Below are 27,479 nucleotides of genomic sequence, written 5' to 3'. Positions count from 1 at the left end.
CAGTGTTTTTTTCGCAGAAAGAAAGTGGCCGAGACAAAGAAATTCGTGCGTATTTTTCATCAATTTGTGGCGTGAAAATCCGTGCAATAGCTGATATTGCGTGCAAAATGGACTCGTGCTCGGCGGTGGAGAAGGAATTGGAACGCGTGCTGTCGAAATTCGCGGCGATAAATGAGCATTCGACGAAAATCATTGGCGATGTCCTGTCACATTTCACTGAGCTGCAGCAACACATCGCGGAGGGTAAATGGGGAGACTTTTGCCAATTTTCACCCGGATTTTGCGGGGCGCCTCGCGGGGAGAGCGGCAGGAGCGCCGCGTCATGTGGCTCTTTGTGTGCGGGGAGCATTGTCTGGACGCTGAGTGTGGCGCTGGCGCTAGGGGAAAGGTGGTTCTCGGGACAGACGGGGGGCCAAGTTGTCAGTGGAGCGCGCGACAGTGCTAATAATAAACAAAGCGACGAATTGCGCGGAAAGGAGAGTCATTTATTTACAAAATAACACTCTGGCGTTATTTATAGGCACAGAGGCGAACGCCGAGCTGACGGCCGGACAAGTGGTGATACTGAAGGATGCGCTGTCCAAGACGAAGGAGAAACTGCAGCGCCTTACGGCGGATCATCGGGACTTGCACGGCACGGTGAGCAAAGTGGGCAAGGCGATCGACAGGAACTTCGTGTCTGACTTCACGGCCACTTCCCGGACGGATGTGTTCACCTCCGAGCGCAACATCCAGCTGCTCAACACAGTGATTGCTCAGCACTTCTACAGACAAGGCATGGAAGACGTGGCGGACATGCTGATAAAGGTGAGCATCAATCCTTCGAGAATCCACTCTTTCCAGAGGAATTAACTGTCCATTCACCTTGAGTGACGCAGAAGATGATTCTCTTTTGACGCTGTCGTCTGTCCAGAGCCACTCCTACGCTTTCTGACTGCGAATTACCTGTTGAATTGGGAGGAAATCATTTAGAGAAAACCGTGTGGCAATTAATTCTGTCCGGTTTTGTATTCAAAATTCATTTCTTCTCACTATTGCAGGTCTTTTGAGATCTATTCTATAGTAAGGAACCAAAATTAGGCTTATAAATTTGTCCAATCTCAGCTAAAAGTGCTTTTAAAGTAAGGTTTCGATGTCGTTTAAGCCACTAACATAATTAGTAGGTTAAACTATTTTAAGAAATTATGTTGAAACATCAAATTGAGGTCGAAATTGAAGCAATGCAATGAAAGTTGCGGAATTTGAAAGGCTTTTTAGATGAAGAAGTGTTCAGTGATGTCCATTGAAGGTTATTTAAGATTGCAGTTTAAAGGAAAATAATAATCTTAGCAGAATAACATTTAGTCTTGCCTCAGAAAGAAGAGTTGAAAGACTTCTATTTTTCAATTTGCGCAGGAATCCTCGCTGCAGCACGATGAGATCTCGATAGAGCCGTACGCGGAGCTGCACAGGACCTGGGAGGCCATCCACAATCGCGACCTGGCGCCCGCCCTTCAGTGGGCCACGCACTATTCGGACAAGCTGGAGGCGAAGCATAGCGCGCTGGAGTTCAAGCTGCACCGACTGGCGTTCATGCAGATCCTGAGCAGGGGCATCGAGGCGCAGAAGGAGGCGATCGCGTACGCGCGCACGTACTTCTCCAAGTTTGTGCACAGGTTCCAGAAGGACATCCAGAGCCTGATGGGGACGCTGATGTACCTGCCGATCGGCATCCAGAACTCACCCTATCGCCACCTCATGGCGTCCGAGATGTGGATCGAGGCGGCGGACTCGTTCATCAAGGACGCGTGCAGCGTGCTGGGCATCAACAAGGACTCGCCGCTGTCCGTGGTGGTGAACGCCGGCTGCACGGCGCTGCCGGCGTTGCTGAATCTGAAGCAAGTGATGCTGTCCAGACAGGTGATGGGCATCTGGAATGGACGAGATGAGCTCCCGGTGAGGATGAAGGCCAAATGTGTGTTTGTGTGCTGAGGAAGTGTGGCTTAACGTGATCATTTTCTCTGCAGATTGAAATCGATTTGGATCCGGACAATCGATACCATTCAATATTCGCGTGTCCCATCTTGAGGCAGCAGAGCTCCGATGATAATCCGCCTATGAAGCTGATTTGTGGTCATGTTATCTCCCGTGATGCCCTGAACAAGCTGAGTTCAGGACCAATGTGAGTTGCTGTGAAGTTGCCGCGCTGGCGCTTAAGCTAATAATCTCTGTCTTCTTGCAGACTGAAATGCCCGTACTGCCCGATGGAACAGAGTCCTCAGGATGCGCGCCTGATAAGTTTCTAGGCCAGAGGAGAGAGTGAGAGACGTTGAGATTTCTTCTTTTATATAAACAATACTTTTGTGGGTAAAAATCCATTAACGAAGATAGAGAAAATGAGCGTTAGTTTTTCCATTTGTTACAAATTGAAATGTGCAAGAAATACTTTCCACTTTCTCTTTATTTCACCGTTCACACTCACACACACACACACATGTTTAGTGAATTTGCCAGGAAGTGTGTACATACTTTTTAGCGCGCGAGAGACAATGTCAATTGTATGTTGAATGCTGAAGTTGTGTATTTAGGAGAAAAGCAAAATGATGGGATTTGCAATTGACGCAGAGAATACAGAATGAATTACAAGTTGTGGTGTTGTCTTATCAGCTCGATCAGGTCGGCTTTTTTCGCGCCCTGCGTGCTCAGGCCGACTTGTTGGGCGTAAGCCTTCAGGATGGCCACGGTGAGCTTCCCCTCGCGATGCAGACTGAACTCCCGGACGATGTGGTCTTTGTCCACTGGCGCCTGGGATCTGGCGGCTTTCCGAGCGTTCTCTCCGGGTTCTGTGTTCTTCCTCTTGCCCGACTCCGAACCACCTTCATTGATGACTACAATTTCGCCGAATTCCCGGATAATGTTCGGCATATGCTCGGCAATCTGCTCATCCTGTTCACTGGCGTTGGGAAGCGTGGTGTCTTCGGCTTCCTCGCCGTCCGTCTTGAAGGCGAAGGCTTCGATGTTGCTGTAGAGATTCTTCAGCACGGGATCGCTGAAGTGTTTGGGATTGTATCTGAACTTGAGCTTCTTCACCACTCCCTTTAGTGCCAGCACTTGCTCCTCAGACACCGTCGTCACTTGTGGACTGAATGAGCTGAAGTCGCGCACGTCGTCCAAGATTGGGAGGTGCATCAGGTGGAAGCCGTTGTACTCAACCTGATCCTGGCCACTGACGACGTTCTCCTGGGGCAGCAGAGCGACGTAGCCGGGCGGGGATTTGTAGCGCAGCGTGAGGACACAGATGGCAACGACATTCCTGTCCAGACAGCGCTGCCAGAGTGCTCTGAACAGCTTCGTGGAGCCAGAAATCGACGTCTCGTCCGGGTAGATGAAGGATCCGTGCCTGATATAGTAACTCACGTTGATTGCTGAGCGGGGTTTGAAGCCCAGCAAGCGCAGACCGGCCGGAAGGAAGGTCTTCATGGTGGCGAGCTCCTGAGTGGTGAAAATGATCCTTCGGCCGCCGATTTCCTGGAACTTCTTCTGCTGGTGCGGCATCAGAGCCACCATAGTCTGCTCCACGTCATCGTACACCTCTTGCACACGCTTCCTGGTGATCACCTCGTTCGTGTTCCTATCCACCATGAAGGATTTCGGATACTTCACGTGTCTCACCGAGCTGTACAGCCCGACGCTCAGCTCCAGGCCTTCGCCGAGGCTGAATTTCAGGTAGTTGTTGCAGCGCTTGCGGTAGTTTCGCCTGTAAATCCTACTCGAGATCGTCTCCACGTCCTTCACGGCGACGTCCAGCTCGAAGTTCTCCATCTCCATGTCCATCACCGTGCAGATAAACTCCTTGTAGAAGAGATCGCCGTCAAAGTCCTCGCGCATGGGGATCAGTGTGAACTCCACGTTGAGCTGGTTGAGATCCTTGGCCTTCACGAAGGCTTGCTGGTGCTCGTGAATGTTCGCAGCGTGCGGCAGGTGATTGTCCGTGAAGAGGACAATCACCGACGACTGGAGCTTGTAGCCGCACTTCTGGAACATCTTCGTGCACAGCCAGATGACATCGGCGAAGCTCGCCGCTCCGTCGCATCCGTATCTGTTGTGGAAGTCGAATGAGTCGTCAGAGGAGTGGAAGCTGGTCACGTAAGAGATGCTCTCCACTGACGGCACGTCCATGGGCAGGAGAATGCACGTGTGCTGCGGCACGACGATCTCCGCGGCGCCCTCCTCGAACCTGGGCTTGGGACTGTGCTGTGTGTTGTAGAAGACAATGCCCACGAGATCTCTCTGGTTTCCCACGACCAGATTCTTCATGGAGGCCTCGATGGCGCGCAAAGCCAGCCGGAGGTTGGCTTCTTTGCCCTCGTGCTCGTCCAGCATTGACGATGCGGCGTCTATCACAAAGAGGATGCCCTCCTTGCCGCCGAAAGTCACCTGAGTGTCCTCATCTGTGGAAAATTCGAGCAAAAAACGGTGGTTTCAGAGACGATTCCGCGACTTGTTTGGGAGGAAAACAAACCTTCCTGAACACTGTCCAGATTCGCTTGAAAATACTGTCCTGACATGGTTTAATTCTGTGAATCCACACTCAAACTTGCTTCCTTAACTCCTAAACTCTCTTGTTAAGTGTGATCTTTCTCAGAAGTCTGTGAAATTCCCGAGGAAAATCGCGAGGAAATGCAATGTTTATCGTTGAGTAAACTTGTGAAATAGTGAAATGTCACACCACTCTGAACGTAGCCGAAACGTGGCCGAAATGCGGTTTGTGTCTCGGCTAGCCTAAAAATCGTTACGTTCAAATTTTATGTTTTATACAAGCTAGAAACATCAGAATAACTGTGTGCGAATGATGCATGTTTGAAATGAGAAAATTGAAAATTTCACAACAACAGATGAAAAAACGTGTTTTGTGGCATGGAGAGAAAAAATGTTAACGCTTTCCCATCATATTCAAAACATCAGCCAGTGTCAATATATACGCAGCCGAAAACGCAGCGCGCAAAACGTGATCACTTTAAAAGTGCAATCGCAGACTTTTTAAAATCGACTTTAGGAAAATAATATACTCAATTTTTCTATTAATTAGTAATATTTTTGTTAAAATTTCACTAACTAACTACCAATGAAATCAATAAGCTATATTAACATTTTAATGAACAATTAGAAGGTGTTTTGGGGTGAATTTGACAAATTTTGATGCGATATTGACGATAAATTTCAATTTTCCCCCCTGAAAAATTGGGTTTTTGACTTTCCATAATTTTCAAAGCAAACGATTCTTTCTTTCATATCAATTTCATGTGTTTCGCTTTGTTAAGAAAACGTGAAAATACGAGATTTATGACTGATTCTGTGTGGCGCTGAAATCTTCGAGTCTCATGAATAAAATTGGCAAAGAACAGCCGAAGACGCGTGGCGCGTTTAAAAACGTCACTGGTGGAGTGAGAAGCCGTGGGAAAACCGCATGGTTTACATATATATATACACATATTGGTGAGAAAAGCACGTGGAGAGCTTTGGCGTCGCCTCGTGAGATTGGCTGTTGAGATTAAATAGACGCTCGCGAGAAGGAATGTCTTTGAAGTGTGAAAGATAAACACGGTGATTGACCGTCGTGTGCATCAAAACATTGAATCGTGCCAGAGAATTTTGTTGATAAACATCAGAAAACATGACTGAAAACATGGCAAAAAACATGATTCACCTTGAACTCCAACATTTCCCCTCTTTTCCCCACCAACAACTGCGCAAGTCCGCCGCTTATGTCTCTTTCACACCCACGCGGCGCTTCAATTGCAATTTTGGGGCACTTGGTGGGGTTTTTGGGGGAAATTTTTGGGGTTTTCCATGCTTTGCACAATATTTCAACTTCATGATTGATTTAGAGCGCCTTGGAGTGGTTAATTTGGGAGTTTTGCGCCAAAACATTCTGGAAAAACGTTTGTCTTTTCCCTGTGCTTATATAGTTGTCGCCATTTTAGGTGCGTTTGTCGCGGATCAATTGCGGAAAAATGTCCCAAATTGTTGTGGGAAATTTATTTTTCCGTGACATTTTCATACACGTTACGGAAAAATTGGTCAGATTCAAATATTTTCCAAAAAACAAACATCTCAAATAATTTTCAAAGTCATATTTCACTGTTAAGCACAGAAAATAAGTAATGTTTGAGATGAAAAATACAATTTTTTTGCTCTAAATTCAATGATTTGCATTTAACACGCGTGAAATTATAACTGATATTTGTCATTCAGTGTTTAAACATTCTTTTCTGTTGCGAAGAAAAAGGGTTTTCAAACAGAAATCCTAAGAATAACATGAAAACATGACTTTCGGACCGGAATTTCCCGACATTTTCCCACTTGTCAGGTGCTCAAGTGGGATTTCCTAACAGTGTACGTGTCCGAAGGCAGGTTTCGATGGTAATTCGGGATTGTCGGCTCACCTAAATTTAGTTCAGTTTGAGATTCAAGGGGTGACGGTACGTTTGCTCCTTCGGTCAATTCAATCCACTTTTTCACCTAATTAATATTGATTCCACTGAAAATTCTCCAGTTTAACCGAAAATTTATACATTTTTCACCAATTTACATGCAAAATGTGTGCAGAAAAATCAGATTTTAGTGGATAAAATGGCAAAAATTCCGCAGAGCTGAAAAAAGAACATTTTTCTGGGGCTCCCGGTGTTATTTTCGGTTCGGTGCGCCTAAAATGTGTGCGAAGGCTTAAAATATCTTTGAGCCAAGAAGTGTAATTTTGCGATTCGCTGGGCCAGGATTACAGCATCGCAGAGCAATTTGAAATTGTGATTCAAACGAATAATAATAAATTCAGTGCATCAGCCTTTTAAGAATTTGTTGATAGTTTAACCCCTGTTGAAGTTGCCCTAAGAGTGATATCAAGGGGGAGATAATACAGTCAGAAGTGGTGTACAGTTCAGCAGAAGTACTTAAGAAGTGGAAGTGTTCAAAAGCTCACAATATTCCTATCCTGAGCGCTTCTTTTACTGGCAAAGTATGCCAATTCTTCGGATCTCCTTAAATTTTCACGCAGAATCAATCATAAAAATCCCTTTTTTCTAGGTTATATTGATGATTGAACATAACCGCAAAAAGTGTATTAAAGACTTGGAAAATATTTATTTAGACTACTTTCTGCAGCAATTTTAGGAAATTTTGACTCTGATTCAGTAATTTTGAGTTCATTGATGAATCACAAGAGATGATTTTATGATCTAGAAAGCTTCCAAACGGAGTTTTTGAAGATCGCTTAGTGATATTTTTGAGGTTATGGCTGAAAAGCATGTCCAAAAATGTGTTTTTAATTAAATTCTTGCATAAATATCAAATGGAAACCTAAGAAATTCATTATAATTTGGGAAGCAATGTTGCAAACAGTCTAAAGACTTCAGATTCTAGAAGTGTCAGGCAAATTTTGAAGTGTTCAGAAGTTGTGTACAGATTTAAGGCATATTATCTCCCCCTTGAGGGATTTTTCAATGTGAGAAAACACATAAAGAAGAATTATTCCCTCCACTGCAGTGGTTGTCGTAAATGCCACGATGTTGAAGTGAGAAGGGAAGCGAAGGAACGAGATAAGGGTTGATTTGCATAAATCCTTGCATTTAGTTTTTCCTTTGCATAATTAAAGCAAAGAGCGAATGTAATATCAATTTTTCAACCTAAAACACCTTTCAAATCTCACTTCCTCGTTGAGAATGTGTTCAAATGAGACGCCATAAAATCCACTTTAGTTGACACCTTTTTCTTTCAACACGAAAATAGAGTTGCGCGATCATTTTTGAATTTCTCATGTTCGGAAAATTGTCGTTGGACTTTTCAGTCAAAGCGCGTGTTTGTGTGAAAGAGACACGCAATGTGGGATTGAGATTCGTGAAGTTCTATTAATAAATCTTCCACCCCAACTTCGCGACTATGCAAAACGACCAGAGATTTTTCCACTTTTCTTTCGTTCCCGCAATTTGAGTAATTTTGCCATTAACGATTTTCTTCCGCAATTAATTTTCCGTGTCTTTTTACACTGTTGCTCATTTTTTTTCTTTTGGCTTCTTGCTAGGCGTTTCGTAGATAACATCATGTGCACTTCTTCATACTGAGACATAAGAAAATAAATTTGGTGATTTGTTAGTGCGCGAAAGTGTGGATCTTTCCACAAGATGGCCGAAGCGGAAGGAGGATCTGAGCAAGATGATGTTTCATTCTTGCGCACGGTAAGAATTCACGTTATTTCCATCTGCATTGGCAATTGTCAGAACATTTTAGACTACTCGTAATCACTCAAAATCTCAATTTCCTCAAATTAATCAAAATGCTGTTAGATCTAACCCGTTTCGTCCGCCATTTTGAACACTTATAAAAGACCTTTTCCTCTCTTGCTCACGCCGTATTCCATGGATGGAATCCAAATTTTAGCATATAATAACTGGCTTTAATGCCTTTCCTAATAAGAATTTGCTTTACGCAATTTATCTTTTATGCTTGCAAGATGAGGTAATAAACTTGCTTTTCATCCTGCAGGAAGACATGGTTTGTCTCTCGTGCACAGCAACTGGCGAACGCGTTTGCTTAGCAGCTGAAGGATTCGGCAATCGACATTGTTTTCTTGAGAATATCGCCGACAAGAATATTCCTCCTGACTTGTCACAGTGTGTCTTCGTCATCGAGCAGGCTCTGTCAGTGCGAGCCTTGCAGGAACTTGTCACAGCCGCTGGATCTGAAACCGTGAGTTTTCCCTCAACATTCCGTGATTTCTCTAATATATATTTTTGCTCAAGAACGCGCATCTTTAAGAGATTCTTCAGTTGCTTTTCCGTACATTTGTACAAATTTTCTCAGACCAATATAAACTGTTAATTTTCTATCAATGCAATTGAAAGCCTTCATGCATTCCATCAAGACTAAATATAATTATTATTACGCTGCAAACATGATTAGGGACATTAGCGCAAAAAGAAAATTATCATATAATTTTCTAATTTGGTTTACAGGAGAAAGATTCGTTAGTAAGTATCGTAGAGAAAGAGAGAGGAAGAGAAAGAGAGAGAAGAGGATTTTCAGGGAGTTGAAGAGCTTTGACAAAGTATTTTTTTCTTCTTCTTTTTGGTACACAAACAAACTTCCTGAACAATCAATATATTTTGTGTTTTTCATTTTTCTCAAAAAAAAAAGAATTGTAAAAATTGTCTAATTGGCAGACTAACGCCTCGTTGCAACTTTAAGTTCACACCATTTTTAGAAAGGTGTCATAAATAGGATTTTACAAAAAGGTGTTGCAAGATTACGATTAGTATTTTATACGAATGTGGTGAATTTATCTACTGCGAAGCCTGAAACGTTTCAAACGTTGCCGTCTGAGGTAAATTCATATTTTTTGTTGCGTGAAGACAAAAAAAAGCCGGAAAATTCACGTGAAAACCAAGGAAATACACAATCATTATGTTTTTATGTAAATTAACACAGATTAATTGGATTTTTCCGGCCATTTGGGCACATTTCAATCATTTCATCCTTTGACCCTTTTTATTCCATTTATTGCTCACTCGTACATACCGTGACACGCACGTATTAAATAAACTCTCAACTTTGCCTTGCCACGTCTTCTCGTTCGTATTCCATTCGTACTATACACTAGCGCCGCCGGGCGGTATATAAGCTATGAAAACGTAAAGTTGCAACACCAAATTAGTAACTTTTATCAACAGAAATACGAAATCAATAAAGTTGCAACGAGGCGTAAAAGTTAATAATTGAGCTTAAGCTCTATTTACAAAATTAACAGAAATCAGAAAATGCAAATTATCTGTGCCAAAAGCTCATTCAAAAGACATTTTTTTTGGTCATCAAACACGCCACAGTAACACTTTAACACTATGTTTGAAATCAACTGTGATCGTCATGATTTGTTTAATTTTGTTTAAAAGCTTATAAAAACAAATCATTTCCTTGGCAAAAAAGTGCTTCGTCTCAAATATTCGTGTTTCATGTGATATTTTCTTTTGAAACAGAGCGTATTCATTATCTAAGATGCCCATTTTCCCATGGGAAATCAAAGAATGTCTCGAAAAAACATTCATCAATTCCTTCAGTCATATTGTCAGCAAGAATATCATAACATAAATCACTATCAAACTGCTTTTTCTAATGTTTCTGAAGCTAAGAATTTTCATTTATTATCAGAATTTGTACGTTTTTATGCAACCAATTGAGACATTTTCTCTCTTACGATTGTTCTTTCTTAACAGAACCTCTTTTGCCATAAGCATTCAGTCACTCCTTTCACGAGTATTATCCACTATTTACTGATCATATTGCTGAGAAGCAGTGACGTAATCTTGATTTCGTGAGTCGAAAACTTTCATAAACAATCCTTATTTCAGATTTTCAGAATTTTCCTAAAATTTTTATTCCCAAGAGACTTTAAAAGGGAAAATAAAGCGTATTTTTCAATTTCTTAAATACAAATCATAAGAAAATATTGAAAAGTAATAAAAATTGATTTCATCCAATTTGTTTGAATAAAATTTTTCCTTTTTTTGACATTTATATGTTCTTCTGTTCTTTGATCGCTGGGCCAAATTTACCATTGAAAAAAAGTACAATCGGAACTTCTACATGTCTTTACAGTTGCAATTGTTGCCCTCTGGTGACTAAATGTAGAGAAAATAATCAAACATTTATTGAAAATTGTAATAATTACAATGTTAGCGGTCTGAAATAGCTAAAACAATTCTTAGCATCTCACTTTGTGTTGACTACGTCACTGCTTCAGGACAATATCTATGTTTGTGTGACAGTATAGATTATCAATAAATTTTACTGGCCATTCAGCTATCTTGTCTGTTTCCTGCACAACTAAACAATAAGTTTGGGAAGCAAATCGTGTAGTTTTGATGATGTTTTGGGTGGATTTCGAGGTCATTCTCGGTTTCTTTTGCCAGGCAATAAGTTTTTCCCTCCCCCAATAGAAAAAAATGATTTTTTTTATATGAATGTTGCTGGAATGTTTACGCTCTTGTGACGAAGAATAACTTGTTATTCAAATCTGATTATGGCTATTTTGAGAGTAAAAGACTTTGAAGACTTTTAACAAATTTTTTAATATTGTAGGTTTTGCAATAAGACTTCCTATTTATTTTTTCTAAGTTTTCTCTGTAGTTCGTCAAGCCTCTAAAGTTATTTACAAATTTGAATGTCGTGTGATTCGAATGTGCGAAAGCAAAATCGATCTAACATAATTGTCCTGAATGTGATTTGCAGGGAAAGGGAACAGGATCTGGGCACAGAACACTCCTCTATGGCAATGCCATTCTTCTGCGCCATCAGAACAGTGACATGGTAAATTACTTCCCCTGTCACTTCCTCACCGCGCTGATTTGCACTGACCGTGAAAATTCCACTTTGCAGTACTTGGCCTGCCTGTCCACGTCCTCCTCCAATGACAAGCTGTCCTTCGACGTGGGCCTTCAGGAGCACAGCCAAGGCGAAGCGTGCTGGTGGACAGTACATCCTGCCAGCAAGCAGCGATCCGAGGGCGAGAAGGTGCGTGTCGGCGACGACCTGATTCTCGTGTCTGTCGCCACAGAGCGCTATCTGCACACCACCAAGGAGAACGACCAGTCCATCGTGAACGCCAGCTTTCACGTCACGCATTGGTCCGTGCAGCCCTACGGCACGGGCATCTCGCGCATGAAGTACGTCGGCTACGTCTTTGGCGGAGACGTGCTGAGATTCTTCCACGGCGGCGACGAGTGTCTCACGATCCCGAGCACGTGGGCCAACGAACCGGGTCAAAAGTATGCAAACGCCCAAGGGGGAGACAATATGGTCAAGAGTGTTGTACAGCGCAACGGAAGAGGCTAAGAAAGTTTTAGGAAGTGGTGTACACATTTTAGCCACATTGTCTCTCCCTTTTGGCAAATACCTTCACAATCATGCGGAGCCTAATGTGTGTGTGTCTTGCTCAGCATGGTGATTTACGAAGGCGGTTCGGTGATGTCTCAAGCCAGATCTCTGTGGCGACTGGAGTTGGCGAGGACGAAGTGGTCAGGAGGCTTTATCAATTGGTATCATCCGATGAGGATTCGCCACTTGACAACTGGGCGATATTTGGCCGTCAATGAGAACAACGAACTCATGCTCGTGCCGAAAGATGATGCCACAATTTCTTGCTCGACATTTTGCCTGCGCCAAGAAAAGGACGACCAGAAGATCGTGCTGGAGGACAAGGATTTGGAGATAATTGGGGCGCCAATAATCAAGTACGGTGACTCAACTGTGATTGTGCAGCACTCAGAGTCGGGCCTCTGGTTGAGCTACAAGAGCTTCGAGACGAAGAAGAAAGGCGTGGGAAAAGTGGAGGAGAAGCAAGCTGTGCTGCACGAGGAAGGCAAGATGGACGATGGACTGGACTTCTCGCGCTCTCAAGAGGAAGAGTCCAAGACGGCACGAGTGATCAGGAAGTGCAGTAGTTTGTTTACGAAATTCATTAAGTGAGTTCCTCAGAAAAAACTCATCAAAGGACTTTCCATAAATTTGACACTTTCTTCGACTTCTTTTAGTGGTTTGGAGAGACTTCAGGAAAATCGACGCCACTCAATCTTCTTCCAAACAGTGAATCTCTCTGAGATGGTGATGTGTCTTGAGGACTTGATCAACTACTTTGCCCAACCGGAGGACGATATGGGTGAGTAGAGCACAACTGTTTCAACCAAACTCCACTTGTCCACTAAATCCACCAATTCTCTGGTTGTCTTTTGCAGAGCACGAAGAGAAGCAGAATCGCTTCCGTGCGCTGAGAAATCGTCAGGATCTGTTCCAAGAGGAGGGAGTTCTGAATTTGATCCTCGAGGCAATTGACAAGATCAACGTGATCACGTCCCAAGGCTTCCTGGCCAGCTTCCTGGCCAGTGACGAGAGTGGGCAGAGCTGGGAACTCATCTCGGGATATTTGTACCAACTTTTGGCGGCCATCATCAAGGGAAATCACACAAATTGCGCCCAATTTGCAAACACCAACAGATTGAATTGGCTCTTCTCGCGTCTTGGCTCTCAAGCCTCCAGCGAAGGATCTGGCATGCTCGATGTGCTCCACTGCGTGCTCATCGACTCACCAGAAGCGCTGAACATGATGAGGGTGAGTTTTAGATTAAAATGGATTCGGGGAGGCTAAATATGACTAAACATGATCCGTTTGTCGCGAAAAAACGATCTTCTAGCGCCTAAGCGTTTAAGGTTTAGAACTTTAAAACACTGTAACTTTGGTTTCATTCAGCTTCTGCAAAACTCTGCAACTAATTGAGAATTGCTCTGTTTCTTCCAGGACGAACACATCAAAGTGATCATTTCGCTGTTGGAGAAGCACGGCAGGGATCCCAAAGTCCTGGATGTGTTGTGTTCGCTGTGCGTGGGAAATGGCGTCGCCGTGCGCTCGTCGCAAAACAACATTTGCGACTTCCTCCTGCCCGGCAAGAATCTCCTGCTGCAGACGCAATTGGTGGATCACGTGGCGAGCATTCGGCCGAACATCTTCGTCGGTCGCGTCGAGGGATCCGCCATGTACCAGAAGTGGTACTTCGAGATCACGATGGACCACATCGAGCAGACCACTCACATGATGCCTCATCTGCGCATCGGCTGGGCCAACACGTCCGGCTACGTGCCTTATCCGGGCGGCGGCGAGAAGTGGGGCGGCAACGGCGTCGGCGATGACTTGTACTCCTTCGGCTTCGATGGCGCCCAACTGTGGACCGGCGGCCGGCGGATTCCCATTGTGCCCGGCGACGTGCAGGAGCCGTTCATCAGGAAGGGCGACGTGATTGGATGTGCCCTGGACTTGACAGTGCCGATCATCACGTTCACATTCAATGGGGCCAAAGTGCGCGGAAGCTTCCGGAATTTCAATCTCGACGGCATGTTTTTCCCCGTTCTCAGTTGCTCGTCCAAATTGAGTTGTCGCTTCTTGCTGGGCGGCGATCATGGACGGCTGAAGTATGCGCCGCCGCTCGGCTTCTCGCCACTCGTGCAGTGCCTTATGCCACACCAAGTGCTGAGTCTGGATCCGTGCTTCTACTTCGGCAATTTGCACAAGAACGTCTTGGCCGGACCGTGGCTAGTCGAAGACGACACACCGTTTGTGCCTCAGCCCGTGGACACAGTCAATGTCGGTCTGCCGTCCTTTGTGGACACAATCAAGGACAAACTGGCGGAGAACATCCACGAGATGTGGGCGCTCAACAAGATCGAGGCCGGCTGGTGTTGGGGTGAGTATCGGGATGATCTGCACAAGATTCATCCGTGTCTCACGCAATTCGAGCGCCTGCCCGCCGCCGAGAAGCGCTACGACTGCCAACTGGCCGTGCAGACGCTCAAGACAATCATCGCCCTCGGCTACTACATCACGCTGGACAAGCCGCCGGCGCGCATTCGGCCCATTCGCCTGCCCAACGAGCCCTTCATGCAGGCCAACGGCTACAAGCCGGCGCCACTGGATCTCAGCGCTGTGACTCTGACGCCGAAGCTGGAAGAGCTCGTGGATCAGCTGGCGGAGAACACGCACAATCTGTGGGCCAAGGAGAGAATCCAACAGGGCTGGACGTACGGACTGAATGAGGACTCGGAGAACCACAGAAGTCCCCACTTGGTGCCCTACGTCAAAGTGGACGAGGCCATCAAGAAGGCCAACAGGGATACAGCTTCGGAAACTGTCCGGACACTCCTGGTCTACGGCTACAATCTGGATCCGCCCACGGGGGAGGGAAATGAGGCTCTTCTGGCTGAGGCGCAACGACAGAAATTTGCTGCATTTCGAACATATCGAGTGGAGAAGAATTACGCTGTTACATCGGGAAAGTGGTATTTCGAATTTGAAGTACTCACGGCAGGACCAATGCGGGTGAGGGGGAAATTATTTTACTTCCATTCACAGCATTCTTGAGATTTCTAATCAATTTTTACAAACGCTGAACACATAAAGTGAATTACAGGTCGTTGCAACTTTACACACATTGCATTTCAATTCGTAAAAGTTATGAATTCGCAATGTAACTTTAAACATTTCGTAGCCTTTATTAGTGGTCACCCGATGGCGGTAATGTAAAGTACGAATGAGAAAGCGAAACAAGACGAATTTGAGAGTTTATTTAATACGAATTTCAACTGTCAAAATGCCATTTCTTTGCGGTTGTTTTAAGGGCAGAATATTTCAACTTGACTCCAGTTTCCGGCCATTTTCCTCCACGTGGAAGAAAGAGACGAAAGGAATAAAAATTAGGAAAAAAGTATTAAAATGTCCACAAATTACTGAATAATTCCAATAAAACTATAAAGATAATTTCTGTAAATTTTCTCAGTTTTTATGAGAATTCATAAAAATTACGAATCGCCATTGTATCAAAAATAAAGTTGCATTGACCCATATTTCTCTGTCTTGTGACAGATAAATTTGACGTCTTATCTTATAAGATATGAATGTAAAGTTGCATAGAGTTTTGGCATACTGGAGTACTGTATAATGAGTACATTTTCGTGACAGGTTGGCTGGGCCAGAGCCGATTGCAATCCAGGAATGATGCTCGGCAGCGACGACAGCACTTGGGCCTTTGACGGATACAATGTAAGTGTCTCAGTAATTAATCCACAAAGCACCACACTTTAATCGTATCACGATGTAGTAGTTTGAAAATTTTTGTGTGAAAGAAACACAATATCAGAATCTTTATTTATTTATATTTATACTGGTGAGAGAGAGAAAGTTATATGATAAATTAATTTTCAAATGGATATTGTATCAGTTAACGAAAATTCATGGCGGTTCAGTGGATACTTTTGGTTCTCCATATGATGTTGGAGACGTAATTGGATGCTTTATTGACGTGCCGGAGCAAACGATTAGTAAGAATGGATCCCAGTAGAAGGACTGAAAGTCACACTTCAGATTTATTTTTACAAATCCTCTTGTCAGTGGCTAACAAACTTCTCTTTTTTTTCTTCTGAGAGACAAAACTGAGAAAACAGCGGTTTTATAGCAAGCAAATCTATTGTTTTTCTTTCATTTTATATTAGTGTTTCATTGAATATTCTCTCCTTCTTCAGACCCTCTTTTTTTACCTCTATTCTATCAAAATATCCTGATGTTGTAAACTCGAAAATGCCTTGGATTTTTCGTAGGAAGAAAAAGTTTCGGGGGGCTCAACTGAGTCCTTTGGCAAACAGTGGGTTCCTGGTGATGTCGTTGGTGTCTTCCTTGATTTGGTGGATCACACCATCAGTAAGAATTGCCTCTATCTTGCTCAAAAACAAAACAAAAAAAACAAAAGCGAATAAGAACTTAACAAACCAAAAAAAAAAACACAAATGCGACTTTAAAGCAGATTTTTTTTTAGCAAAAAGTAATCATTCTCAAAACCGCTTCAGAGTTGCTATTTTTCTTTCTATATTTTTCTAGTGATTTTGTGTATAGAGAAGAAGGATATTAATGTGGAAGATTTTAGGGAATGTTGTGACATAGATTTCTTTTTTTCTTGTTCTCACTTCTCACACCTTTTTGTCTAACTTTTGCAATAGAAAAATCGATAATTTTCGATCATGTGCAGAAAATCTCATCAAAATTTCTCTAAAACCATGTCAATTACACAATATTAGAACTACTTTTGTGTTAGAATATCATCATATTCTATTTTCTTACTAATTTTTCTCCTTATCTGCAATATTATGTGCTTTCTTCTGTTTAATTCCAAGGGGGAGATAATACGGTTAAACTGTACAATTTCCGCAGGAAAATCACAGACACTTTCAGAACTTTGGCAGTGATTGAAACATGCGTTCTTCTTTTTTTTCACCTTTTTGGGAATATCATAAATTTTTCCAATCGCCTAAAGAATCATAACCTCAATTTAGGAGTCCTTTGTTGTGCAAACATGCCATTTTATTATTCGCTTATAAAACCAAAATTAGCTAAAATTTTCTACTTTAAAGTAGAAAATCTACCTAAAAGCTCCTTAAATAGATAGTTTTGTGTTCTAAACTAAAATTTTTAAGGGTATGATCAATTTTAGCAGAATTAATACATTTTATTGGTTTTTATAGTAGTAGTAGTAAAGTAATTTTTGAACGCAACATATTGGAAATAATGATGCACTTCCAAATACTTTCACTGAACTGTACACCACTTTTGACCATAATATCTCCCCTTTGACTAAATTCATTTTAGTATTTGTTGAAGTGCATGCAATTGCGAGTCATATTGCATTTATTATGAAATTTCAGAAGAAACTCAAATAAACTTTGAACACATAAAATAATTCAATTTTTTTATTGATTTTCTGCTCAAAGCAAAAAGTTTCTTTAGAGCAATATTACGATTGACATTTCTTATTATCTCTCTTCTATAGTCTGCTAACATAATTACATTTTCACTCAATTTTTTCTATGTTTCTGAAATTTCATTCTAAAGCTTCTCAACATTGATTAACAAATTTACTAAATTTGCATGATTTTTACAGTCTCCGTCGCAAATTCCTTCCGAACTCATTCTGACTCTGAGCAATTAATTCTTTGAAGGCTTTTCCCTCAATGGCGAACTGTTGATGGACGCTTTGGGAGGCGAGACAACTTTTGCCGATGTGACGGCCGATGGCGTTGGCTTCGTGCCAGCCTGCACACTCGGGGTGAGTAATCACAGTGGAAAAACCACCATCTGAGAGACAATTGAGAGTGACATTGTGTAAATTCGCAGGTGGGACAGAAAGCTCGACTGATTTACGGTCAGAATGTGGACTCGCTGAAGTGGTTCACCACGTGTGGCCTTCAGGAAGGATACGAACCATTCTGCGTGTAAGTTGAATGCCATCTTCGTGCGTGAGCTTTAATGGGAAATTTGTCACACTCAACAGGAATATGAGGCGACCAGTGACGCATTGGTACACGAAAGATCAACCCATCTTCGAGAATACAGAAGACTTTATCGACTGTCGAATTGATGTTACGAGAATTCCGGGCGGTGCAGACACGCCGCCATGTCTGAAGATCTCCCACAACACTTTCGAGACGATGGAAAAGGCCAATTGGGAATTCCTCAGACTTTCACTACCAGTCATTTGCCAAAGTGCATTTATAACGTAAGATTCGGTGGTTTGATTCAAGGGGAAGATATTATGGTCTTGAAACGAAGTGTTTTTGAACTGGAAGCTTCAAATTGAGGCATCTTCCAAATGATTTTGAAGTGTCTGATGTGTTGAAGATTCTGCAGAGAAATGTTGTACAGATTCAAGGCATATTATCTCCCCCTTGGTTTGATTAATCTCTGATTGTGTCGAAGATGAATAAATATTTGATTTTTCACACACAGAGAAACGGATAAAATGCATCGCTGGGAAGAAATTAAGATGCGTCAGAATCGCATCTTGGCCGAAGTTGAGCAAACGACTCCGGCACACTTTGATCACATTATGAGGAGTGGTTTCACCATGAATGACATCAAAGGTCTGCACAGGAACTACAATGAAGACGCCGCGGAGGCTGATGAGCAAATGCTGCGTCCGAATCCGGCGCGGCCGCCGCGGAAAGGATCTCTATCGCGGGGAAGCATTGCTGCTTATGACCCGCAAACGCTGGACATCAATTCCAAGATTCAGCGATCCACCAGCGAATTGGATATGAATGCGTATGGAGAGATTGGAGAGAAGGACGACAAGAAGAAGCGTGGACGAAGTCCGTTCAAGTTCTTCTCCAAGAAGCGTGATCAGAGCAAAGACAAACTCAAGTCGAAGACACCAGAACCGGCTGACCGCCGAGAAGGCGCTGGTGAGTTGAAGAAGCCTCGAGAAGAGATTATTATTATTATTTTCTCCACATACTGCCGCCAGAGGGCAGCAGGAGAAGTCACAAAATTTGCCACAAGCTGAAAAACTTCATTTTCGTGTTCAAGTTTCCTTCACTCCTGACTAGGATCACATCAGGAAGTCATAAAGTGTGAATAGCGTCCCCCACGCCAACTTTGCTGCCCTCTAGCGGCCGGATGTGGAGATAATGATCAAATATTATACTTACGCTCTTATCCAATGTCCTTCCCTTTCAGCGCAAGGTCGCAATGTCATCCAATCCCAGACGATGACACGCGCACCAACGGTGAGGATCTCGAATGCCGATTTGCGGGTTCAGCCCCCAGCTGTGCCGGATCGTCCGAAGACAATGACCGTTAACTCCTTGGGCGGCAGTCCAATTGAGTCGGTGGGCAATGAAGTCTACGACGCCGAGTGCCTGAAGTTGATCAACGAGTACTTCTACGGCGTCCGCATTTTCCCCGGACAGGACCCGACGCACGTGTGGGTCGGCTGGGTCACGACGCAGTACCACCGGCACAGCAATGAGTTCAATCAGCAGACCGTGCGGCGCGCCAGCGTGGCTATGGAGGATGACTACGAGACGGTGGTGGGCCAGGTGAATCGACAGAGTTGCTACATGGTGCGCGCCGATGAATTGTTCAATGAGGTGACACAGGACGCGTCGGGCAAGGGAGCGTCGCAGGGGATGTTTGTGGGGTGCTTCATCGACACGGCCACCGGCACCATCAGGTTCACGTGCGAGGGCAAGGAGACATCGCACAAGTGGGTGATGGAGACGGACATGAAGCTCTTTCCCGCCATCTTCGTGGAGGCCACGAGCAAGGAAGTGCTGCAGATTGAGCTGGGCCGCACGCCGACCACTCTGCCACTGTCCGCCGCCGTTCTGCCCACCGGCGACAAGCATGTGAACCCCCAATTCCCACCCAGACTCAAGGTGCAGTGCCTGAAGCCTCACCAGTGGGCCAGAGTGCCCAATAATGCTCTGCAAGTGCACGCGCTGAAGCTCTCCGACATCCGAGGCTGGTCAATGCTGTGCGAAGATCCGGTGTCGATGCTGGCGCTGCACATCCCCGAGGAGGATCGCTGCATTGATGTCCTGGAGCTGATCGAAATGGACAAGCTGCTGTCCTTCCACTCACACACCCTCACTCTCTACGCCGCCCTCTGCTACCAATCCAACTACCGTGCTGCTCACGCCCTGTGCCTTCACGTCGACCAGAAGCAGCTGCTCTACGCCATCAAGTCAGAGTACATGAGCGGACCACTGCGCCAAGGCTTCTGCGACCTCCTCATTGCGCTCCATCTGGAGTCGCACGCCACAACCATGTAAGTGTGTTCGAGGAACTCAAAATGTCCGCCATTTTGGGAGAAGAAAAAACACATTTTCCTCATTTTCTCAGCCCCTCTGGCAGGGATCGGGCTTAAATTTTAGTATGTTATAGCAGACATCAAGACCTTTCCGACAAATACCCACTTAAGGACCTAGGTCCTCTCAAATCATAGATTTTAAAGTCCATATCCAAATGGCCATAACTCCGATCCTAATTAACCAATCGGAACGGTTTTGTACGTTTTAGAAAAGTCTTGCTAATGAACACCTTTCACTCAAACAATATGGCTTGTGAAAGCCACCGCTGAAGCGCTAAAGTTGCAAAAGGGATTTTCAAAAATTTAAAGTTGATTAACTGAAGGGACAAATATAATGTTTTTTTTTTCAAGTTTACCAACTGATTTTGATCTTCTCTTCGTCAAAGAACAAACTTTGACCATTATTTCGTGACGTCGTAATGAGCGTGAAACTTAATCACATTTTTTCCCACTTCTTTCGCACAGGGAAGTCTGCAAAAACGAGTTCATTATTCCTCTTGGACCGGAGTTGGCGGAATTGTACAAAGACACAGAGATGTGTCACTCTCTGAGGTCACTCCAGACTGAATCTGTGAGACCTCAAATGAAGATGACGGAAATTGCGTAAGTTGCAGTGATTTTCAATCCGCACACAATTATTTATGTGCGATTTTAAACATTTTTACCCGTAGAATTGAACGTTCTAGAAAAATACTCCTAATTTCCAATAACTTCCTACAAAGGCACAAAATCTATTAAGTTTCCTTCTGCAGATCTGGGACTAATGTTGCATTTTGAGAACTCATGGATGAATTAAGGACGAAAGTTTTCGCGGCACTTCTTCTCAGGCGCACTGTTTTTTAATTTATCTCTCTCTCTCTCTTCCATCTTCTTCTCTTCATGTATGCACCTCTTTCCTCATCGGTGTTGTGGTGTGAATTGCATGCTCCCCTTGCCACCCTTGCACCTCCCCTTGGTGGTGAATTGCATTGTGAAGTGTTCCGTTGCCAAATGTACCAATAGTAGTGGCCAATGGTGTTTCCAGTGAGCCTATTCCGACCATTGATGCACTGTACTCGCCGCGCTTCCCCCTCGAGGTCGTCCGCGAGTTCGTCATGGAGGCTCTGGCGGAGGCTGTTGAAATCAACCAAGTGCACAACCGCGATCCCATCGGCGGATCCAATGAGAACTTGTTCTTGTAAGTCATCCTACGCTTGTGCCTCCTTGATCTTGACCGAAATACTAATCAAAAGCGTTCCGTTGCAGACCGCTGATTAAGTTGTGTGATCGTCTTCTCCTTGTGGGCATCCTGAAGGATGAGGACATTGAGAAGCTCCTGATAATGATTGATCCCGAGACGTGGGACAGTGGCTTCGACAGAGAAGGCAAGGATGAGCATCGCAAGGGACTGTTGACAATGAAAATGGCCGAAGGCGCTAAGCTGCAAATGTGCTATCTTCTGCACCATCTCTGCGATATGCAGTTGCGCCATCGTGTTGAGAGCATCATTGCCTTCTCCAACAACTTCGTGGGTGATCTGCAATCAGATCAATTGAGACGATACATTGAGATCAAGCAATCAGATTTGCCCAGTGCTGTAGCCGCCAAGAAGACGAGGGAGTTCAGATGTCCGCCGCGAGAGCAGATGAACGCCATTCTCAGTTTCAAGGCACTGGAGGATGATGACATTGAGAACTGTCCGTGTGGCGTTGAACTTCGTGATGGTCTCAATGCCTTCCACGGACAACTGATGACGAAGGTGAGCCTGAGTGCTCTGCAAGACTCCGAAGAGGCGGACGCTGGTGCTGCTGACACAGGGAAGACAGGTCCGCTGTCGAAGCTGTTCAACTTCATCAACACCGTGAAGGAGCTGGAGGAGGAACCGACAGAACATGTAGAACCAGAGAAGAAAACACCCGAAGAGATCTTCCGCAAAGTGCTGATCAAAACCATAGTTTCGTGGGCTGAAGAGTCACAAATAGAAACACCGAAACTTGTACGGGAGATGTTTGGACTCCTCGTGCGACAGTACGACACTGTTGGTGAGCTGATCAAGGCACTGGAGAAGACGTATGTGATCAACAGCAAGACGAAGAACGACGTTGCAGGCATGTGGATTGGTCTGAGTCAGATTCGTGCACTGTTGCCGGTGCAAATGAGTGAGGAAGAGGAGAAACTCATGCGAACGCGATTGTGGAAGTTGGTGAACAATCACACATTCTTCCAGCATCCGGACTTGATTCGAATCCTGCGCGTGCACGAGAACGTGATGGCGGTGATGATGAACACGCTGGGCAGAAGAGCGCAAGCACAGAGCGACGCTCCGGTGCAGAGTGAAGGTGGTGAACCGCCGGTGAAGGAGAAGGACACATCTCACGAGATGGTGGTGGCTTGCTGTCGCTTTCTGTGCTACTTCTGTCGCACAAGTCGACAGAATCAGAAAGCCATGTTCGATCACTTTGACTTCCTGCTGGAGAACTCCAATATTCTCCTGTCGCGACCAAGTCTTCGCGGTTCAACACCTCTAGACGTGGCCTACTCCAGTCTGATGGAGAACACCGAATTGGCTCTGGCCCTCCGAGAGCACTACCTGGAGAAGATCGCCGTTTATCTGTCGCGATGCGGTTTGCAAAGCAATTCTGAACTGGTGGAGAAAGGCTATCCGGACTTGGGCTGGGATCCTGTGGAGGGTGAGCGATATCTAGACTTCCTGCGCTTCTGCGTCTGGGTGAATGGCGAGAGTGTCGAGGAAAACGCCAATCTCGTCATTCGGCTCCTCATTCGTCGACCCGAGTGTCTCGGGCCGGCACTCCGAGGCGAAGGCGAAGGTCTGCTCAGGGCCATCATTGATGCCAACAAGATGTCCGAACGGATCGCCGATCGGCGCAAGCTGCAGGACGAGGCCGAGGGCACAATGGCTGGTCTCACGTTCAATCATCCTCTGCCGGAGAGTGACGATGATGAGGACTACATCGACACCGGAGCGGCCATTCTCTGCTTCTACTGCACCTTGGTTGATCTGCTCGGCCGGTGCGCCCCGGATTCAGCTGTGATTGCCCAGGGGAAAAACGAATCACTGAGAGCTCGCGCCATTTTGAGATCTTTAGTGCCACTTGAAGACTTACAAGGTGTCTTGAGTCTCAAGTTTACGCTGCAAAATCCAGCGCCAGGCGAAGAGAAACCCAAGTCAGGTAATGAACAGTTTGTGTTTAAAGAAATTTTTTATCGATATCAATATTCATTCCAAATTAGAAAGGCGCAAATCTACTAATAAATAAAAGTAATTTCGTGGTTTAAGATGTTATTTAGTCTTAAATCAGTCACATAACCTAGAAAAATATATCAAAATTAAGAATTGGATAAAAATTAATTTTTGAGAAAAAAAATAATCAGCAGAAAATCAAAGTTGTTACCAAATATTGCGAAAATTGAAGAACTTTCACTTCATAAAACTTCTACAGATCTGTACACCACTTCTGGCCATATTATCTCCCCCTTGGTTTGATTTAAATTGCAGAAAAGTTTAATCTGGTGTGAATGTTTCTTTCAGACATGCCATCTGGACTCATTCCGGGTCACAAGCAAAGTGTTGTGATGTTTTTAGAGCGAGTTTATGGCATTGAAACGCAGGAATTGTTTTACAAACTCTTAGAAGAAGCCTTCCTTCCCGATCTTCGAGCTGCAACTATGCTTGATAGGGTAAAATTTCTTTCTTAGAAGGTCTCTCTGAATTCTCTTTGCATCTCCTGAACCTCTTGTCTTCCAGAATGACGGCTCAGAGAGCGACATGGCCTTGTCTATGAATCGCTACATTGGCAATTCAATTCTTCCACTTCTCATTCAACACTCCAAATTCTACATGGAGGCTGAGAACTACGCCAGCCTCTTGGACGCAACGCTGCACACAGTCTATCGCCTGTCCAAGAACCGCATGCTGACGAAGGGTCAGCGAGAGGCTGTGTCGGACTTCTTGGTCGCTCTCACGGCTCAGATGCAGCCGTCGATGCTGCTGAAGCTCCTACGAAAGCTCACTGTGGACGTGTCGCGTCTGTCTGAGTACACGACAGTCGCTCTGCGTCTCCTCACGCTGCACTATGATCGGTGCGCCAAGTACTACGGGTCGAGTGGAGGACAGGGCGCTTATGGGTCTTCTTCTGATGAGGAAAAAAGACTCACAATGCTGCTGTTCTCGAATATCTTTGACTCCCTCAGCAACATGGATTACGATCCTGAGCTGTTCGGCAAGGCACTGCCATGTCTCATTGCCATCGGATGCGCCCTGCCGCCGGATTACAGTCTGTCGAAGAACACCGATGAGGACTTCTACGGAAAGCCCGCCACCTCCGCGGCACCGGATCAGCCACAGTACAATCCGCAGCCGATCAACACGAGCGCCGTGGTGCTGGACAACGATCTCAACTCCATCGTGCAGAAGTTCAGTGAACACTACCATGACGCTTGGGCGAGTCGGAAGCTTGAGGCTGGATGGTCATTTGGTGAGCAGTGGTCAGACAGCCAGAAATGCCATCCGCGCCTCAAGCCGTACAACATGCTCAGCGACTACGAGCGCGAGCGCTACAAGGAGCCAGTCAGGGAGGCGCTGAAAGCCCTCCTCGCCCTTGGCTGGACTGTTGAACACGCCGAAGGCGATGTGCCACTCTCCCATCGCGGCTCCACCAGAAGGACGTCGAAGCCGAATCTCGTGAGTACAGAGAACCTCTTGCACGCCATGCCTTCATACCCAGTAAAAACACATTCCGCCTGACCGCCATGATTCCGCTAGACAGGATTCCTTAAGGAATTTCAAGGCAAATCCTTTCCATTCTCTCGAAAGCCGAGAAATACCGGTAAAATCTATAAGAATTCCTTCAGGAATTAAACCCGAAGAGTCCAGAATGACTGTTCTGCTTATATTTCGGAGTTTTTCTTTCAAGATGGCAGCTATCAAAGATAAGTGAAGAAAATACCACACATTTTTCCTTCAATATTGAGGAAATAGCTCTCTAGAAAGCATATATTTCCAGTTTTCCGAGGACTGTACACTGTTATCCTTAATCAGGAATGACAAATTCCATGATAGAAATATATTTTGTGTTGAATATATTCCGAAAATCGGTGTATTTTCTGTACGAAAAGTACTTTTTCTCTGTTTCTATTGATTCTGTATCGTGGAAGCATCCTTGCACCTTTCTCCGTGCAAAAGATGTCTTGGTTAAATTTCGAGTCCTATTCTTATGACATTATCACCACGCTCACTTTATGGATCACAGCGCCACCTGAGAAAATTGATTCAAATCACACAATATTCAAACAACAAATACAGTTTAATACTCGAATCCAGTGGGTTTTCCTGCAGGATTCCGTCAATTGAGGTCCTTTTTGGTCTTTATCAGAATTTTTCTGTAGGATTCCGGCAGGAAAACCAATGAAAGTCTGCTTAAGATCGCTTTGGGTCCGCTTGCAATCCTGCATGAATCCAATGTAAGTGTTTTTACTGGGGGTTTTTCTCTTTCTCACTCAAAACTGTGACATTAAACTCACATTGAGCTGTCTCTCTTCCCATTCCATATGATGTCCTGATTGACTGCCCTGATTGCCCTGTGTTGTCCTGCCACCCGATTGCCGTTGATCCGTCCGGTTCATGAATGCGGTTTGCATTTGAAATTGACACGATAAAGGAATTTCAGGGTGACTCTTCATCGCCATTCAACTACAATCCTCAACCCATTGACATGACTAACTTAACGCTGAGCAGAGAGATGCAAAATATGGCCGAGAGATTGGCTGAGAACTCTCACGACATTTGGGCGAAGAAGAAGCGCGAGGAGCTCAACACATGCGGCGGAGCAATTCATCCTCAGCTGGTGCCGTACGATTTGCTGACGGACAAGGAGAAGCGCAAGGACAGAGAGAGATCCCAGGAGTTCCTCAAGTACATGCAGTACCAAGGATTTAAGTTGCACAAGTGCGAAAGACAAACTCTGCACGATTGATTCCATCCACAGCTAAACTGTTGATTACATTCCAGGCCATCTCGCGGTTTGTCTGTGGACGGAGAACAGGCCGGCGGTGGTCCAGCGATTGAACTGAGATTTGCATATTCGCTGCTTGAGAAGTTGATCCAGTATTTGGACAAAGCCACCATCAATATGAAATTGCTGAAGCCATCGGCAACGTTCAGTCGGCGAAACTCCTTCAAGACAAGCTCAAGGGACATCAAGTTCTTCTCGAAGGTCGTTCTGCCGTTGATGGAGAAGTACTTCTCCACCAATCGGAACTATTTCATCGCCGTGGCCACGGCAACCAACAACGTGGGCGCCGCTTCGCTGAAGGAGAAGGAAATGGTGGCGGCGCTGTTCTGCAAGCTTGCCAGCTTGCTTCGCTACCGCTTGGCGGCGTTCGGACCGGATGTTCGGATCACAGTGCGATGCCTTCAAGTGTTGGTGAAGGGCATTGATGCCAAGTCACTGGTGAAGAATTGTCCTGAATTCATCAGGACATCAATGTTGACGTTCTTCAACAATACCGCCGATGATCTCGGACAAACCATCTTCAATTTGCAAGATGTGAGTATTCTACTTGTTTTCCTTGGCGTTGTTGGCCTTGGCGTTTGCTTATCACGTCCTTTTCTCTTGTAGGGCAAGTATAGTCACCTGCGAGGAACTCACTTGAAAACTTCAACATCCTTGGCTTATGTGAACACCGTGATTTTGCCCGTCTTGACGGCAATGTTTGATCACTTGGCGGCTTGTGAATACGGTTCGGATCTGTTGTTGGACGAGATCCAAGTGGCTTCATATAAGATCTTGTCATCGCTGTACACTTTGGGCGTTGATGCTAGCTTGACCCACGAGAGGAAGTATCTCAAGACGGAAATTGAGCGTCACAAGCCAAGCTTGGGATCTTGTCTGGGAGCGTTTAGTTCCACTTTCCCAGTAGCTTTTCTGGAGCCGCATTTGAACAAACACAATCAGTTTTCACTGCTAAATCGCATTGCTGATCATTCATTGGAGGCTCAAGGTAAAATCAGACTTTTAGGGGCGGTTGGGAAAATTGGTTGCTCATTGTTTGAATATTTCCAGATATAATGGCTAAGATGGAGAACTCGATGCCAACTTTGGAGGCCATTTTGCAAGAAGTGGATCAATTTGTCGAGTCTGATAAGACATACAACGATGCTCAACACATTATTGATGTCATTCTTCCACTCCTTTGCTCCTATTTGCCATTCTGGTGGGCTCAAGGTCCTGACAATATTACACCAACAACAGGGTGAGAACATATGCCAAGAGA

The 27,479-nt window shown here is 44.8% G+C and overlaps 3 protein-coding genes across 3 annotated transcripts in view; 2 read left to right on the top strand and 1 right to left on the bottom strand.

Annotated features, from left to right (window-relative positions):
- The first annotated feature begins 5 nt into the window (after positions 1-5).
- LOC132255705 (E3 ubiquitin-protein ligase RMND5A) lies at positions 6-2,625 on the top strand. Its single transcript, XM_059751826.1, has 5 exons — positions 6-243; positions 521-807; positions 1,396-1,935; positions 2,007-2,161; positions 2,222-2,625. Exons 1-5 carry the CDS (start codon positions 108-110, stop codon positions 2,283-2,285), a joined length of 1,182 nt encoding a protein of 393 aa, XP_059607809.1. The 5' UTR covers positions 6-107; the 3' UTR covers positions 2,286-2,625.
- LOC132255704 (ATP-dependent DNA helicase 2 subunit 1) lies at positions 2,611-4,691 on the bottom strand. The gene is made up of 2 exons (XM_059751825.1): positions 4,502-4,691; positions 2,611-4,430 (listed from the first exon to the last, which is right to left on the bottom strand). The coding sequence occupies exons 1-2, from the start codon at positions 4,545-4,547 to the stop codon at positions 2,620-2,622; spliced, it is 1,857 nt and encodes a 618-aa protein (XP_059607808.1). The 5' UTR covers positions 4,548-4,691; the 3' UTR covers positions 2,611-2,619.
- A 1,742-nt stretch (positions 4,692-6,433) lies between these two features.
- LOC132255817 (ryanodine receptor) overlaps positions 6,434-27,479 on the top strand; it is a 29,213-nt gene continuing 8,167 nt past the window's right edge. Inside the window, exons 1-25 of the mRNA XM_059751980.1 lie at positions 6,434-6,461; positions 8,057-8,210; positions 8,518-8,721; positions 11,257-11,334; positions 11,404-11,792; positions 11,964-12,488; positions 12,558-12,682; positions 12,759-13,132; positions 13,319-14,890; positions 15,530-15,610; positions 16,165-16,264; positions 17,557-17,663; positions 17,732-17,829; positions 17,889-18,113; positions 18,344-18,798; positions 19,073-20,165; positions 20,673-20,810; positions 21,184-21,384; positions 21,453-23,377; positions 23,737-23,885; positions 23,953-24,888; positions 25,865-26,151; positions 26,215-26,752; positions 26,825-27,206; positions 27,269-27,458. Coding sequence (XP_059607963.1) covers positions 8,157-8,210; positions 8,518-8,721; positions 11,257-11,334; positions 11,404-11,792; positions 11,964-12,488; positions 12,558-12,682; positions 12,759-13,132; positions 13,319-14,890; positions 15,530-15,610; positions 16,165-16,264; positions 17,557-17,663; positions 17,732-17,829; positions 17,889-18,113; positions 18,344-18,798; positions 19,073-20,165; positions 20,673-20,810; positions 21,184-21,384; positions 21,453-23,377; positions 23,737-23,885; positions 23,953-24,888; positions 25,865-26,151; positions 26,215-26,752; positions 26,825-27,206; positions 27,269-27,458 — 10,226 coding nt within the window. The 5' untranslated portion in view covers positions 6,434-6,461; positions 8,057-8,156. The remainder of the gene's footprint in view (positions 6,462-8,056; positions 8,211-8,517; positions 8,722-11,256; positions 11,335-11,403; positions 11,793-11,963; positions 12,489-12,557; positions 12,683-12,758; positions 13,133-13,318; positions 14,891-15,529; positions 15,611-16,164; positions 16,265-17,556; positions 17,664-17,731; positions 17,830-17,888; positions 18,114-18,343; positions 18,799-19,072; positions 20,166-20,672; positions 20,811-21,183; positions 21,385-21,452; positions 23,378-23,736; positions 23,886-23,952; positions 24,889-25,864; positions 26,152-26,214; positions 26,753-26,824; positions 27,207-27,268; positions 27,459-27,479) is intronic.

This window comes from Phlebotomus argentipes, unplaced genomic scaffold (genome assembly GCF_947086385.1).
Source record: "Phlebotomus argentipes unplaced genomic scaffold, Phlebotomus argentipes genome assembly contig_5, whole genome shotgun sequence".
NCBI classification, from domain to species: Eukaryota; Metazoa; Arthropoda; class Insecta; order Diptera; family Psychodidae; genus Phlebotomus; species Phlebotomus argentipes.
This window is presented reverse-complemented; position numbering and strand designations above follow the sequence as displayed.